Source organism: Leuciscus leuciscus, assembly GCF_965113295.1.
Source record: "Leuciscus leuciscus genome assembly, chromosome: 14".
In the NCBI taxonomy this organism is placed as follows: domain Eukaryota; kingdom Metazoa; phylum Chordata; class Actinopteri; order Cypriniformes; family Leuciscidae; genus Leuciscus; species Leuciscus leuciscus.
In genome coordinates, this window is record NC_138738.1 from 19,315,531 (window position 1) to 19,332,947 (window position 17,417).

Below are 17,417 nucleotides of genomic sequence, written 5' to 3' on the forward strand. Positions count from 1 at the left end.
TTTATTGTCATTGTCAGATAACAAAAAACATTTGAGATTTATCTGGGAGGAGGTCCACCTCTGCAGTCATCATAGTCTCTGTGCTGTGGGGCGTAATGCTTAGACAGACGCTCCAGGATGAGTTTGTAGTGCATGAGTCTCTGGATGGGTTTCAGCAGGAAGGTGTTGAGGGGTAGGTAGCACACCTTCTGTAGCTCAAACTCTTTATACACCGTCTCCAACTTCTTCACACGCTTCGTGGCTTTCTCAAGCTCGGTTAACACCTCATCGTGCTTCTGCAGGTAGCCTGTGAACTCCTAAGGATATGAAGGCAACAACCCCATGACATAAGTTATGAATGATCTAAATATGATCTTAAATTATAGACCATCTTTGGGAGTTTATACCAAAAATTGAAGTTAAACTCAAAGTTGTTCTTGTTTGTAGAACCAAAGTATACCCTCACCTTCAGAGCACACATGTTGCGCAGCATTACATCTCCAATTCGTTGGTAATCTCCTTTTACATGAGCGTTAGAGCGCCCCTCCCTGCGAACGTGAAAATCATCAACATCTAAGGCAAAACATTTTTCCAATCACTAAGCAAATGAAAACTTGTATATCATTGTTATATGTCAACAAGTTACATTGTGATAAATGAGAAGGACAAGTACCAGAGAGCCAGCCTTTGGTCAATCTCTTTGAGAAATCCTCTGTGGAACTCATATATGGGGTCGATGTTGGAGAACAGGAGGGTCATGAGACCCTCAGGCATTGCATTCTCTTTAATCACTGCACTGCGGAACCACTACACACACATACACACACACACACCAATGATTAAACAGTTCAAAGCCAGAAATCATCAAGAACACATCAAAAGAAAGAGACACACAGCCCCCTTAATTGACACAACATATAGTATACATTGTACAGACTCTACAGCACTCTTCTCTAGACAAGCCCCACACACTAAACTTGTTACACTCATGTGTCACGAGTGTAGCTCTGCTCACCACTGTGATGACCTCCAGATCCTTCAGGTAAGTCCGTTCTGTTGTCAGAATCTCTTTAGCAATGAAGTAGGCTTTGTCCGTGGGATATCTCTGAAAAAGAAAGCATACTTTGATTAAACCCTCAAAACACGTTTTATCTGGCAAGTTAAGTCAATTTAATAACTGATTCAAGTTCTATGAAATAATTGTAAAATGTAGAGCTAGAGCATGACTTTTAAATATAAAATGTAAAAGTTCATGTAGAACATAGAATCAAGAAGACTTGGTTCTTAGACTTAAATTAACTTAGAACCTAGAAGTTAATGTAGACCTCAAACTTAGTACTCAGAAGTTAACATAGAAACTAATGTAGAATGTAACCTCAAACACAGAAAGTTGAATTTAACTTAGAAATAAATGTGGCTTTGAACTTAATGTAGTTCTTATAATATACAGTAGAACTTAGAACATAAACCCAGAAGTAAATCTCTAAGAAGAGCCTAGAATTTAACTTAAATTAGCACAGTTTAGAACTTAGAAGTTAATGTAGAACTTATAACATATCATTGAAATTTATGTAGAACTGAAAATAGAGAATATAGAAATAACTGTTAAAGCTAGCCAAGAACACATTGTTCAACCTCGAACAGAGAACCTAGAATTGAATTTAGAAATGAACATAGCTTAGAACTTAGTAAGTAAATTTAGAACCTAAAACCTTTCTTTGAAATGAATAAAGAATTTATATTATATAACTTATAACCTAGAAGTTAATGTAGAACTTAGAACCAAGACATTAACATAGAAACAAACATACAAATTAACCTTAAACACATAAAATAGAATTTAACAAAGAAATTAGAACCAAACCGTTAACACAGAACATAGAAAAGTAAGGCAGAACCTAGAACTCATTTCAACTTAATTTGGCAATATTTAAAGTTAGTATTCAAGTAATATTTGAAGAGAAAAATTACTTGAAACTTTAAAATATTTAAAGTTTCGATGTCTGATAGATCTATAGAAGCTGAAGGCACACCAAGGTAAGCTAAAAAACTCCTTAATCATCCCTCAAATCACCTACAATCTATCAATGCAAGCTAAATGGTTCTTTCCAATTTCCTCATCTGTGTTAATCAAACCCAAGCATGCCCTGAGCTTGGCTTAAACAGAAAAAACAATCAGCTTTTATTGAGGCCTGGGCAGGTCGGCATGCGATCAGTGTACCTTCCTCCTGCCCTCTTCGTCTTCCTCTAGTCTGGCGGTGCCCACCTCATTCAAGATGGGGCTGTGCAGGGGCGAGGGTGACTGGCCGGGAAGACTGAGGGTGGACATCTGGAAGGAGGGCGACAGACACAGAGCACCCTTGGCATTGAAGGGAGACAGCTGTGGGCTGTCAATGGCTGTCAGCGAGTCTATGGGATGGGAAAAGAGAGGGAGATAATACTGTTAAGATCACCAGCATAATGAAAATGATGATAATAATATTAAAGACAATTTAGGAGTTTAGTAAACACCCATCAACCACTAAGAACAAGCTATCAATTGCGCTAGCAAATGCACTAAAACTACAATCAATTCTTCATGCTTCTTGTCAATTCAGTAAGCCTGTCCTGAATCTGACAGATCAAACAGACCATTCAAAGTGCTAATAACATAACATGGCAAATTTTAGAAAACATTTGGTCAACAAAAAAGGCATTTACTTCAGCTATTTGGACAAAGCAGAACAAGCAAAAGATATGACACACGGTTATATCAAAGATATGATACATGGTTGGTGGCAGACTTTTTTTAGCCACTTTTTGTAGTGCAATAAACACGCAGTTAGACAAAAATCAATCTCAATCATCTATTTCCTTTACCAGAGACTATTTTATAAAAAAAAAAAATGAAGACAAGAAACCTGAAAACAAAAGCAAGATAGCACTACGCCTATATAAAGAGGGACAAATATGAGAAGGGGGAAATGGTTTCTTCCTCAAAGAGGAGCAGCTCACGGGGGAAAACAAGAATGTAGAGGCAGGGCATAAACAAGGAACTCCAGATAGAAAAAGGTGGCTTTACGACCCGGAAATAATTCCAGCAAAGGATTATCAGCAATACTGCTGGGCTGGTGAGCCGGCAGTGGTTTACAGTTTAACTGGAGTGTCCCAGCGGGGATGACATAGGAGAAGAGGGGAGGGAGAGAGGGGGTCTGGAGCCGGGGTTTGGCAGCTAGCCTAAGCAAACAGCGCTCTACACTAGACTGAGGCTGTGGAATGTAGCATAAGAAGTGTATCTGAAACTCTAAAACAACAGAAAGTCTCATGCTAGATTGTGCATATTTTCCCATTTGTATCAAATCCTAATGGTAGTTCATTATAGTTATAAACTATAGATGAGAAACAGATGTATCAGAACTATTTGTAAACTAGCAACTTATAATTATTAGCAACAAACAACATTCATCTTGAGCTATTGCACAAAGTAATCATAAACAGGGTATTTTATATGCCCTTTTATGTACAGTATCATGTTGTTCAGAAATGAACATAGATTAGAACATACATGTAAATATATAGACACAAAATAATAGAACTGACTTCCTATTAAGTAACTTATGTATTACTAAAAAGGATAAAAAGACAGACCTTTACAATGAGTGAAATAAATTCTTATCTTAACTTATCTGTTAAACATATATAATGGAGACCAGTGTTGCTATTAAATAAAACTAATAAAAATGTATTATAATATGTAAGTTATAATGATATAAGTTTTGTGAGATTTAGATAAAAGGTGTGTTTATATGCAGGTATATATATATATATATATATATATATATATATATATATATATAAGGTAGTGAGGTATATATACACTGCCGTTTTGGGTCAGTATGAGAAACTTAAATTGGAAATTAAATAAATACATTTTAGTTGAAGTCAAAAACTCAAAAAAAGACAAAAGTATTTAAAGTACTAAAACTTTCAAATAAAGTGAAAATGTTAAATATAAAAATAAAAGGTTATTTAAATTTAGATGGAGACTATATTTCAGTATATATTTACTGAAATGCAACATGAATGTAAATTAAATCACAGGGTCAACAAGGAATACACACAGGAAGGCAAATGGACATCTGATATGGTCTCAGCATTAGCACTGTTTACGGATTTTGCTAATTTATTTCCGGGTGGCTGGTACAATATTAGCAAACACGTTACCAGGGCATTATCCAACACAGAACTTAGCTTTCAATGCCATACCCATGATCTTGCAACATCTAACATACAGATAGAAGGATCAGAATGATGCCAGACAGTCTCCCGGCCTCTGCCATTATGGTGCTAGTTTTAACATTGTGTTCCTACTTTCCTGCCCATCGGCTTGATTTTCTCTAAGACTTTAGCTGTGAGTTCCACCACAAACTCTCAAAGAAATGAAGATAAATAGGTGGCTCATGTTGTTGACAGTGGCACTGATCCATGCCATTGAGAATAGCTCCTTAAATATAGAACTAATCAAAATAACACTGCAAACCACAAATCCTGAAAAAACGATTAAGGTCACATCCTCATAAAAAAAGCATTCCAGCAGTTAAAGAAAACTGTATTAGATTTTAATGAACACCATAGGTAAAAAAAAATGTTAGGTATAGACACAGGTTATAAGAGGGGCTAATGTAGCTGATGTTTAAGTCATTCGATTCACAAAAAAAGTCTGAAATCCCAGTTACCCAAAAGTTGTTTGTTTTTTATTTCAAAGGGGAAATATATGAAATGCACACACACACATAAGTAAACTATTTTCACATTAGTACATTAAGGACCTTGTATTTGCATTAATAGCTCTTAATTTCAGATTTAAATGTACAAAAATATGTATAGCAAAAAGCAAAGCACAAGGCAAGTAAAGAAAGGTAAGGTGAATCTGGTTACGTTCTCTCTTATCAAATCCCCCAAAGCACTTAGAATACATATGTATATATGTATTATATAAAAACATTTCTGATTTCTGATGAATACATGTAGGATTGTGATTAATTGTGACTTAATTTTGTAATATAATATAATATAATATAATATAATATAATATAATATAATATAATATAATATAATATAATATAATATAATATAATAATAGTATTTCTATTTGAAATGCTTTAAACTTTCATATGAAAAGCCAGATAAACTATATGATTAAATTAAATAATCAAGCTTCTTTAACTCCTCAAAAAACTAAATTTATTGGACCAAATCTGTGCAGAGGTCACTGGTCTGACTCTGCACCCAAACATTAAACAATTTTTTTAAAACAATAAATACTAAAAACAAAATGCACCATAATACTATTTTAATTTGAGACTCCTTCGATAGCAATGACAGTTTTACAATACTACATTGTAAGAAATGTTCCCTACCAATAACATGTTTATTTTGCATCTTTTTTTTGCCAAGATTTTAAGCGTGCATGTAAACAAATCATAAATCTATCTCTCATTACTTACTAAGGACTGAATCTACCATAAAAGTGGTGTATCACTGTTTTAAATGAAGTGCTATGGTATAAACGGAATAAATCATAACAATACATTATAATAATCATGATCCATGATATGGAAAATGCTCTTCATAGACAGAGTGAAGTTAAAACACTGACAGAGCACACTATGATTACATATTAATCCAAACTCAAGAGTGGCAGATCGGTCATGTAACTAGAACACATCCACAATCGGAGATACTGACGCATTTGAAAGGAACAAGACCTGAGTTAAATTAAATAAAAAGTGTTTTTATAAAGATAAAAGAGGTCTCCTCTTATACAGTGGCTTTATGTGTTAAATCTAAACTATAACAGCCCTCATAAAGCAAGAGAGAAGATCACACATGCTAAGATTGGACCAGAAACATTATGGGAATCCATTAGTGCTGGCCTTGTGATGTTAAAACTAAAAACAGCAAAAATTCCTGAATTATTTACTTTGTTACTTTTTACTTCATAGGCCACTTTATAAAGTAGGTTTGGCAACACTTAATAATAATAATAATAATGATAATGATAATGGTCAAAACAAAGAGAAAGTCAAAGTCATTGTGTCCGTGATGGGAGATCTGATGTGAAGGAAGCACTGTTAGGTGGATGGCCAAATGGTGCCTTGCCCAGAGTTTAAGAGCAGCCCAGGCCTGCCCTCGCTTGTGGGAGTAGAGAGAGGCTCCTGCAGTTTTAAAAAATAGGATGCAAAGAAAAAATAAACGGGCCAAATGTGCTCTCAAAATGACAATGAGAATGAATTCTTGTGGTTAATACTAAAATGGTTGTTCTTTTCAGCAAAATTGTTCTAAAAGAGTTTAGTTCAGTTTTGGGTGGTATTCAGGATATTCACCGTTTTGACAGGAGAACAATCTACACTGGGTTTGAGAAAGCAAATGTAATACATTTGAATCATTAAATGGGACTGCTAAAGAAATGCAAAGGACAGACGTGAAGCAGAGTGATATGGCAGGATATTAAATGGGATTTCAAGAAAAGAAGTGGAAATGACATCAATACAAAGACACTGTCTGCATTTCATCTTGGGCTCATAGAACTCAATGTACTCATGGCAGTCAGACAGTGTTATTCACTCCAAACCCCAGAACAGAAACCTAAGGCATTTGTGTGGTCTGGATGTCATACAAAAACACAACTGCACAGAGCTGATGTTACCTATTAAGGCACTGTGTAATACTTTGTATTATTGGGAGTGCCTTTAATTTGAATGTATTAGGTGAGGCATTAATAAGCAAATAAATATCAAGTTAAAACCTTCAAAAGAGACACCCAAAGGTAATAAGCACAGACAAAAGATTCAAGTGCATTGAAAGCAAACCTGCAGTATAAATCATTGAGAGAATATAGCCAGAAGTAGAGACAAAAAAGACAGTTATTAAAAAATAAAATAAAAACCCCTTCACTGAATTATAATACCTGAATCATGTTTCTGAGGCTATTTTATAAAACAAAACAAAAAAAAAACAGAAAGGCTCACCAATTTTGTATAAAGCAAATAAAAGGCACAAACAAATCTTTCTGAAACCTTAAGAAAGTAAGAAATGTTCACTATATTCACAGAAATGTGCCAGAACCGGTCGTACTGTTAATGACAGAGACGTTTTACATTATCAGACCATAATTATAATAGGGACGATTAACTATGACTCTGGTTTTTATAGTTCCACATGCTTCTACGTGCATACAATACTGTGCATGAGGTTAGAAGTTCTATATTACATTCACTTTCTTATCAGTGGTATTGACAGCACATTACAATACTCAACCACTTACATTCGTTGATGAAAGAAAAAATCTACACTTCTGGCCAAAAGTTTGGGGTCAGTAAAAAAAATAAAAATTTAAAGAAGAAATTAATTTGATTCAGCAAAGAACCATCAAATTGATCAAAAGTGTCAGTAAAGACATTAACGTATGTTACAGAAGATTATTTCAAATAACTAATCACTTTATATTCATCAAAAAATGATGCATTTTGCAAAATTTGCAGCACAACTTTTATCAACATTGATAACATTAAGAAATGTTTCTAGAGCCCCAAATCAGTAATGGCTGCCAGATATACAGCTTTGGCTTCACAGGAATAAATTACATTTGAGATTAAAACATACATTTTAAATTATAATACATTTTACAGTTTTTACTGTATCTTTGATCAAATAAATGCAAGTCATGCTAAGCATAACACCGTATCCTAACCAGACGTGACGTGACATGTGATAAAAGGTATATTTTTCATGTTAATCAGAGTTTTTGTCCTAACCAGCTGTGATGTGGCAAATCTATTTAGAAACGGTTTCTATGTTTCTGCGATGTTGCGGCTGGAACGACAACATCCAAAAGTCTGACAGTGATAATCTCAGGTACTGTTTATTTGGTTGATTTAATGTTAAAAGCATCTAATATGAGTCTGAATGTCATCTTGCATGACTGAATCGACAATGGATCATTCACCTCAGATCTTGAAAATAAATGAAAGGAAACAAGAACTTTTAACTGTGAACTCAATATGAACAAACAAGTTTATTCTAAGAAAAAGGTTGTTTCAGTCACTCAGTATGTATTTTTAATGGTTAAAATGGTGTAAGAGTCGAAAGTGCCGGCCCACATGCTCTTCTGATAGGCTGTGATTTTTTATTGTTTTTATCATGTCTCTTAAGGTGATGATACACAGGGCTACTTTTGAGCAATGTTGCTGGGCAATCTTGCCGAGCGATTGTTGCTTGGGCGCTTTCCCATTGAAATTGGGCAATACATTTCTATCTGGATAATTTAGATCGGTCGTGGGCCCTGTCTCTCATCTGGTTTCCCGTTGACGGCAACATTGCCCAGCAACATTGGGCAAAAAGTTTAGCTTAGCAGTTTAGTCGCTTTGCGTCTGATGTGGCCAGATAAATTGCTTGTCGCTGGAATCGTATCACATCGCGTCTGGTTAGGAAATGGTATAGGAGACTTCTTTCAAAAAATTTTTTTACTGACCCAAACTTTTGAACTTTAGTGCAAGCTTCTACATTTCTTTACATGCAGAGCATGGGTTAATGGCTACAATAGTCTACAACTAAAATCGAAAAAATGAGGCATCAAAGGCTTACACTGCAAAGCAACATGCACAGATCTGAACTTAAGACTCAACTGTTAAAAATATAAAGTCAAAATGCAAACTTTGAAAATGAGATTTAAAAATGGCTCAAATCGGATGCCAAAAGAGTGCTTTTGGCGTTTACACACATGCAACAAGGTCCAATCTGTGCTAGTGATCGTGTGTAAATGCAGCCATATAGTCCAATAAAATAAGAGATGCACACATGTCTAAAAGTTAAACAGCAGGGGGCAGAGTGGAGCGAACAATTCTAAAGTAACAAACACAAAATTAACTTTGGCTCAAATTTGCTTTTAAAAGTAAAGGCTGTCAGCTCCACTGCTAATTAAATTACAGCCCTGAGTAGAGTGGCTCACTACTGGAATAGGCTCATGCAGTTATCCTGATATGAAAGTACCTTTATACATGCATGTAAAGCTCATCTTAGTGATGTGTATTTTTCCTTATTCATATTCAAGTGAGTTTTCCTCTTCAGACAAATCAGTTCAGTGGTTGAATGAATATTTGAACTCGTTTTCAGACCCCTTTTAGGTCAAAACATTTAAAGGGACAAGAACTGCAAGAACCCCCAAAAAATATTGCAAATAAACATATGATGAGCTTATAATCAAGTCAAAAAGTTAAAATTGTCAATTAAACTTGACCTTTGTTTAGATTCCCAGTTGATTACCTATAAATGCTAGATAATATTTCATTTTTTTCTGTTTACAGCATATTTTAGAAAAAGATTTGATGTTCACCGAGTAGTTGGGAAGTTATTTTACTCAAGAAGAAAAAGACCCAGGCATATTAGATGTGTCATCACTTTCTGTCTTTAAATCTACTAGATAAAACTGATGTGTGCCATTATCTTATATGTAATGCCTACAGCTATTATTGCATTTCTCCATGTCTTACAGTCCTAATATGGAAAAAAAAAAATCACGGAACGTGATTAAATGTTCTTTTCTAAGCTTCAAATGCTCATAAATTTGAACGTTTATAGTTTTGTGTGCATAAAGTGGTACGGATATCACAATTCTAGGTGATATATCCATTTGATTTTCCCCTTCAAAAGGTCACAGCGCAACTTGTAGCCATCCAGACTACCAAGATTAAATGTCAAACTAAACAGTTATTAATAATTGAACTATATAATCTGAAAAATATAAATGAATCATACGACCCTACAAGAACTTACAGCACATGATTCAAAAACAATAAAAAAAAAAGAATGAATTAACACCAAAGAGAGATAGATAGAGAGAAAGGAAGTACACTGGAAAGCCACGTGAGAAAAAAAGGGGTAGATTGAAGCGCTAACAGGAAGTGCCAAAACTATAAGAACTGATTATATCAGGATGAGGTGGAGAATTAAGTGCTTGGTCATGTTCTGCATTAAAAACCACCAATACTGTTGCCGTTTAATTGGGGGTCATGCTACATTTTAAGATGGGTGGGGCCTGGCGGGGTCTCCCCAATGCTTAGAGCCCTGAGATTTTGGCATTCCAGCAAGAAGCTGTCTAAATCTGCCTCACTCACTAGTGGGTTGCTGAAGAAGAGGTTATGATCTGGAGGCAGACCTCCATCCGACCCCCAGTCGGAGTCGGAATCGGAGCTGCCGTCAGCCGAGCCCTCTGTGGCTGTGGGCGGATAGCTGAGCTGCTCCAGCTGCTCCACCAGATCATTAAACTGCATGGCCGAACTGTCTTCCGAACGCACCGAATACGCAGGGAAGTTAACCATCGAACTGGCCTCAGAAAGGTTCTCGGAACCAGGCAGACGCAAGGAGGATGAAGAGTCGGGTCCTCCAAAGCCGAGCGAGAACGAGTCGCCGGCAGAACCTATAGGAAGGTTATCCAGCGAGCTACACTCGGAGCGGTTGTTAACCAGGGAACTGGTCTCGGATCGGCCGAAGGCACTCTCTGAGTATGCGTTAGCGTTGCCGTTAAGGTCCTCGAGACCGAGACCGTATGTAGCGGGCGGCACGGAGATTCTATCGCCGTATTCGAATCTCTCAGCACCTTCTTCGTCAAACCCATAACAGTAGGCTTCCGCACCACCAGCGTAAAACGAGATTTCAGCTGGATCATCATCTATATACTCTTCGCTAACATGCAGCTGATTGCAGGCACTCGGGATCTGGTACGACATTTGTTGGACGCGCATTAACTCCGCCTCAAACGCTTCAGGTGTGAAGAAACCCTTTTTCGCCCCAACGCTTGCACCACCCACCCCTACTCCCTCGCTATCCTCATTGCCATTTTGGGAGGGCCGTGCACTAGAGGAACTACTCTCTACACACAGAAACGAGGGGCCGCAGTCTCCTGCTGCCTGGATATGAGTGGCACCTGGGAAGGCGTAGGTGGATTGGGAGTTCTGGATGGAGTCCTGCTGAGTTGGGCTGGGGGCTCTTGGAGGCTGCTGCATCTGTTGGAGATTCAGAGGCTGGTTCGGGATCTCTGTCCGCATGGGTAAGCTGGGGGCATGCAGGGAGTGGAAGGAGGCGGTGACGGAGGAAGGACACACTGGAGCCCTTAGACTGTCGTTAAAAGACAGATTCTGAAATGGATGGGTAAGGTAAAGAGAGTGGATGAAAACAAAGTGAGTTGTTTTTGTTCTTCATTGTGGTATTGGTTGTCATGAGTTTGGTTGGATGTGACCCTGATCTTAGGCTCTACTGACCTGTTTGAGCACATCGGAAGCCAAGGAACGTGTTGACATGCGAATCTTACTGTTCCTCCTGTAGAAACAGCATAATCAGTGCAAAGCAGATAACAGAGAGAGAAGCACCACAACAAAATGGCTTACGAAAAACGGGCCAATATACAGTATAAAACAGGTTTCATGTGAGACTTTGGGAAAAAAAAGATTTACCTCTGGTAAGGAGTTCTTCTCAACCCGCTGTCCCTCACATACTCAACAAGCTGTTTCTGCGTCCTCCCACTGTTACATAATATACACAATGCATTTTAACAAACCAAGTCAAACATTCTATTACCTTTAAGTAGGAGAAGGCAGTAAAAGCCACAATTTATAGTCACAATATTCTAAAAAAATTCTCTTATGCTCACCAAGGCTGCATTTATTTGAAAAAAATAATAATAAAGTAAAATATATTTAAAAGGACTTATTTCTATTTTAACTATTTTCTATTTCTAAGACTATTCCATTTCAAAATGTAATTTAGTCCTATGATGGCAAAGCTGATTTTTCAGAAACATTTCTTATTATTATTATCCATGTGGAAAACAGTACGGATACTGTTTTCCATTGCAGATAGTACCTCCACAATAGTACCTGGTCGTCATAGCGACGCCGCAGGAAACTGCCGTGACTTAATCTTTTACGCGAGACGCGCGAGATACACCCGCTACCCACACACACAGGACAATGGAGGAAATCGAGTGTATGCTGTTTTTGGATGTTTTTGTTTTTGTTTTTGCTGTTTTTTATTCAGGATACTCCGTCTGGCGCGTGCAATGATGACGCAGTGAATAGTGACGATTCTCTCTGACCAATCAGCAGTCTGCCTTGTTTTCACGTCACATTTTAGTATCGCCTCAGCTCGCCTAGAACCTCGCCGGAGGTGGTACAAAAAAAAGTACCTGGAAGCAGGTACAGGTACAACTTTTACACAGTGGAAAACCAAACTGAGCCGAGTTGAGTCGAGGCGAGGCGAGCCGAGCCGAGCTGGTACTGTGTAGTGGAAAAGCGCCATAAGTGAGGCAGATGTTAGTGAGTTCACTCAGTGAAGGTTTCTTCTAACAGACTGAACTAGTATCTCAGTAAGTCTTTTTGAACAATTTATTAAAATCAGCTCATATGAATTGGACTACAATGATTGGGCTGTATGTTTTTGTTTTGTTAGAAACTCCCACGGCCTGTTCACTGCAAGGACGATGACTATAATGAACAATATTGTTCTGTTCATTCTAAGCATGATGCAGTTTTGTCGCCTGCCACTTTAAATTCTCGAGCTCTGAAAACAGGATGGACTCTGATTGGCTGTCAATGTTTTTTATCGTTCATCCTTGGTGTGAATGGGCCATAAGCAGCAGTGCCAGAAACACTGGCATAATCACAATCGAAGTGATTCTCGATCATGATGTTTTATGTTAAAAAGTATATCGCACATCCAATAGCACATGTGCACCTGTATCTGAAGGAGGATCCTCTGCTGAAGAAGACGGCTTTGGATTTGGGCAGAGGCTGGTCTAAGAGACGGAAAAACGAGTGATGTTCCACACAGTTCTTCCAGAAGATCTTGCACTGATCTCGACTGCCCATGAGAAATTCCAGCGTATCCTGATGAGGACCCTGTGGAACGAAATGTTGATCAGTCACTGAGAAAAGATTGATCTTAAGAACTTCCATCTCAGATGAAAGGCAACATGAGGAAACATGTGGTCTTAATTCTTAGCAACCCATGAAAGTGATCCAGACAGAATAACAAACGTCACTTGGAATACATTTAAAATGTTTACATAAGATGTATAAGATGGCCTCATCCAACTAAACTCCAGAGCTCGAAAACATTACTTCTACATCTTATTATGTGTCAAGTCTCTGTTGATTCTGTATGTCCCAGGAGTTTTTAGACTGATTTCACTGCTTTGTATTTCTCCAAAATAGTGTCTTTTAGTGAGTCAGAATCAGAAAGAGCTTTACTGCCAAGTGTGCTTGCACACACAAGGAATTTACCTTGGTATTTAAGCTTCCAGTACACACATATAAATATAACAAGACACATTATAACATTTAAGTATAAAAAAATATGCATGTATTGTCATTCTGACTGAGTCTTTTCTCATATGAAATTGTTTCCTTGTCATGTTAGACTTATTGCGTCCCTTTTTCTTTGAGGTAGTGTCTACTACATGTTTGTAAATGTACATATAATAATATTATATATAACAATATATATAATATTATAAACGTGATACCTACATGGACTTCTGGGTGCAGTTTAATTAGAAATCGTTTCCTCTTGAAGCTCAACTTCCGAATCTTGGACCAGTTGAAGGTGTTAATTTTGGTGTGGCCCTGAAAAATAAAAATAAAAATATTTATAATAAAATAGATATAAAACAAATACATGCATATATACACACCTATGTCTACATATCAGATGATTTCTATATTATTGTACTAAATAACAACGCACTAAAAATGCACCAATATTTGGACTAGACTAAAATAATTTTGGACTAATAATAATAATAATAATTTTTAGAGCTCTAAAGGAAGCAATTCTATTCACTAACCCATTAAAGTTGTACATGTACCTGAAAGACCTGCAGGCCCATGTGTGCTACAGCCAGGTTGATCTTGGTGCCTTCTCGGTCAGCAGCGGGATGAAAGCGTACCCCATACATCTCCAGTTTACGTGCAATCTCCAGGACCTGGAAATCCGATTCTGCTGGGGTCTGCCCCCTACAGGCGAGGGCGCGAAGACAAGTGAAACATATTACCACAGCAAAAAGAATTTGGGTAAAGCATCATTTGTTAACTAGAATAACATTTTATAGGTTTTCAACTTTGAAAATAAATAAGACAAAATATCCTCTATAACCACTTTACATTAACTTTTATATTTTTGTATTGCCAATGTGTGAACAGCTTGTAACGACACTTAAAAATGAGACCTTCCCTGACTTCCTAGGTGGTCAATGAAAGCCTGTAGACTGATTTTTATCTGAAGGATTCGGACTAGTTTCGCCAGGATAATCCAAAGGATGTAACGGTTACGCGCGTTCCCAAGATCCCCTTTTACGTTCAATGACACATGAAATGAATGCTAATACAATGTTCAGGATAATGCTAAAAGAGTCATTCTGTACTGTACTGTAATTGTGCGTTTATTTTGTTATTGATAGAAGCGCACAGCACATAATTAAATATGAATCTAAATGTCGCTCTCAGCTGCCTAGACGGCATCTGGATGCTCGTGAACAGTTTATTGCTGCAACAGTATTTCCAAATTCTTTTTACTTCTAAGCAAAGAAGGAAAAATAACTCCACTGTGAGTATATTGGGGCATTAAATCACGTTCAGTCTCTTGAGCATTATGTGTATGAGCACAAGCAATAAGTTGCTGGCTGCAGTTTACTAAACGGCCACCTGTATTGCTAATAACGAGGGTTTCTGAATTTATTGTTAACCATCCAAACTGCTTATCCTCTTGTATTGTATTGTATAGTAGTATATTACCTTATATTTTGAAAAAAGTATCATGCTTATTAAGGCTGCATTTATTTGACTGAAAATACAGCAAAATTGTGAAATATTACAATTTCAAATAAAGGTGTTCTATTTTAATACATTTAAAAAATGTAGTTTATTCCTGTATGATGGCAAAGATGAATTTTCAGCATTATTACTCCAGTAATTAGTGTCACATGATCCTTCAGAAATCATTATAATAAGTTGATTTGGTGCTTAAGAAACATTTCTTATTATTATCAATGTTGAAAACAGTTGTGCTGCTTAATATTTTATGGGGGCAAAATATAATATTTATATAAAATTCAAAAGAACAGAAATAATATGAAATAGAATTTCTGAAACAATGTTTAGTGCCACTTTTGATACATCCTTGCTGAATAGAAGAAATATTAATACTACCTTATACTGTATATACCTGTATATAAACACACCTTTTAAATCTAAAACTAAATCTCACAAAACTTATATCCTCCCATTTCTAAGTAAAGTTTGGGGGATGGCCAGATATATTCCTTTAATGTTGTATAGCGTTCTGGCTAATCCTGGGCAAATGTTAGAGCAGTGCCAGATCATTTTGCAATTTTACTCATCCTTTAAGCTGTTCAATCTGCTTAAGCCCCTCCCCTTCCCTTGTGGCCGTATGGCTAATAAAAAGCCTTGAGCCACTGGATTACAACCACAGCCTTACATAGCCATTGACACAGCCGACCTGCAATACTTCTCTCACACCCAAAGCCTCAGATTAAACCCACCGGAAATGCATCATTACAAAGAGCCAAAAACACAGGGCTCATATGATCACAGATCTTACAAGAAAAAACCTTCATATTTTGTTTTCATATTACCTCAAATCTCTTGTTTTATGTCCATTTACAAAAATTGTCAGGCCATTTTTTTGGCCTAATTTTTTTTTTTATTCAATAAGTGTGATTGCTTACAAAAGTAATAGCACACGTCACATAGTTTTAAGCAGATACGTGTCCTTTATTATATTATCTAATAGTGTCTGTAAGCTCTTAAAATAGTGTCTTTCTAAAGTTCAAGCAGAGAGAGTATCTGCAGTCCACCTTTAACTGCCTCTAAATCTCTTAAACTGCCACACACAGCAATCACTTACACACTATCAGATAAACCAAATAAACTCAGCACCAAATGGAAACACACTGTCATTCAAGATATCCAGGGAAGTTTGTATTGAAAGTTCAGTTAGATGTTCCACTTGAAACAAATGGCTTCTCATTCCACACAAATGCTTCCAACTAAACTGGACATGTCAAAGATAAAATTACTTTTGTGCCATAAATTTTCTCAACTGATTCCCAGCGGTCAGCTCAGGGAAGTTACAAACGCAAAGCTTGACAATCTAAGATAAATTTAAGAGGAACAATGCGCAAACCTACACCTTCAGGCCAAAACAATAAATGTCTTACGTGTGTCTGCGGTGGAGCTCCATGATCTTTTCTTGCACACGTTCCTGATATGGCAGCACTTTATTCATCTTCAGAAATTCCCTGTCTGCTATGTCATCATAGTCACCGATCTCAGCTGTGTGGGGGGGAGGAGAAAAATAAATGTTAAAAGACAAATAAGTGCATCCAAGAAAAAATAAAAAAAGGATCTAGTTTTAAACTTAAAAGGATCTTAGTTTTTGAACTGGCAAGTTCTGTTTGCATTCATGTTGGTTTCATATGGTTTTGAAAAACTTTTACAACATTTACAGCTGTTTAAATTTAATGACTCTAAAAATGTATAATGTGTGTAAAAAGTAATAAATTCTAAAAAGTTTTTAATTACGCTCTCAATGTAAAAAGTACATTTTCACAAATATCATGAAATTATAATACATACACTACCGTTCAAGAGTTACTATGTTTTTTAAAGGAAATTAAAACCTTTATTTAACAAGGATGCATTAACTTAATTAAAAGGGACATTAAAGACATTTATGTTACAAAATATTTCTATTTAAAAAAAAAAAGCCATTCTTTTGAACTTTCTATTCAAAGAATTCTGAAAAAATATATCCACAAAAATATTAAGCAGTACAACTGTTTTAAACATGGATAATAATAAGAAATGCTATCTAAGCACCAATGCACTGAAGACTGGAATAATTGCTGCTGAAAATTAAAATAATAATATTTCCAAGTATAACTATATTTTTAATGAAATAAATGCCGCCTTGAAGAGCACATGAGACTTTTCAAAAACATTTTAACAACCCCAAACTTTGGAACGATAGTGTAAATATTACATTTTGGGGGGGTTGTACCATAAGACATTTTACTACCTGAAAATAATCTAGCAATGTATAAAAATTCGAATTGTTTGACATTTCAAAAGACTTATTGACCTTGACATGCAGTCATGAGGCTCTGCTGATCCTCATCTCTATGACAGCATGTCTGTTTTATGTTTTCCCCCTGTATGTTTCTGAACGTTGTCATTTTCTACTTTATGCACCCCTATTCATAAATACACATTCAAGTCAATGAATTTATGCATTCCATTTGCAATGCATCTTTGAAAAAATTGGGGAAAAATAATCATGTCAATGACTGACGTTACAAAGCAGAGACACACAGATTTAAAACATTA

General features: G+C 36.4%; 1 protein-coding gene across 2 annotated transcripts in view; it reads right to left on the bottom strand.

Moving 5' to 3' along the window:
* Nucleotides 1-17,417, bottom strand: part of farp2 (FERM, RhoGEF and pleckstrin domain protein 2) — a 65,178-nt gene that overhangs the window by 12,729 nt on the left and 35,032 nt on the right. Inside the window, exons 7-18 of one of the 2 annotated variants that reach the window (XM_082136738.1) lie at nt 16,250-16,364; nt 13,880-14,027; nt 13,542-13,637; nt 12,748-12,911; nt 11,469-11,537; nt 11,277-11,334; nt 10,943-11,153; nt 2,246-2,388; nt 995-1,084; nt 653-786; nt 446-527; nt 59-296 (exon numbers count right to left, since the gene is read on the bottom strand). In XM_082136738.1, the coding sequence (XP_081992864.1) occupies nt 59-296; nt 446-527; nt 653-786; nt 995-1,084; nt 2,246-2,388; nt 10,943-11,153; nt 11,277-11,334; nt 11,469-11,537; nt 12,748-12,911; nt 13,542-13,637; nt 13,880-14,027; nt 16,250-16,364 (1,548 nt within the window). Of the gene's footprint in view, nt 1-58; nt 297-445; nt 528-652; nt 787-994; nt 1,085-2,200; nt 2,389-10,942; nt 11,154-11,276; nt 11,335-11,468; nt 11,538-12,747; nt 12,912-13,541; nt 13,638-13,879; nt 14,028-16,249; nt 16,365-17,417 lie in introns of both variants that reach the window. The other variant, XM_082136737.1, reaches the window with a different exon arrangement.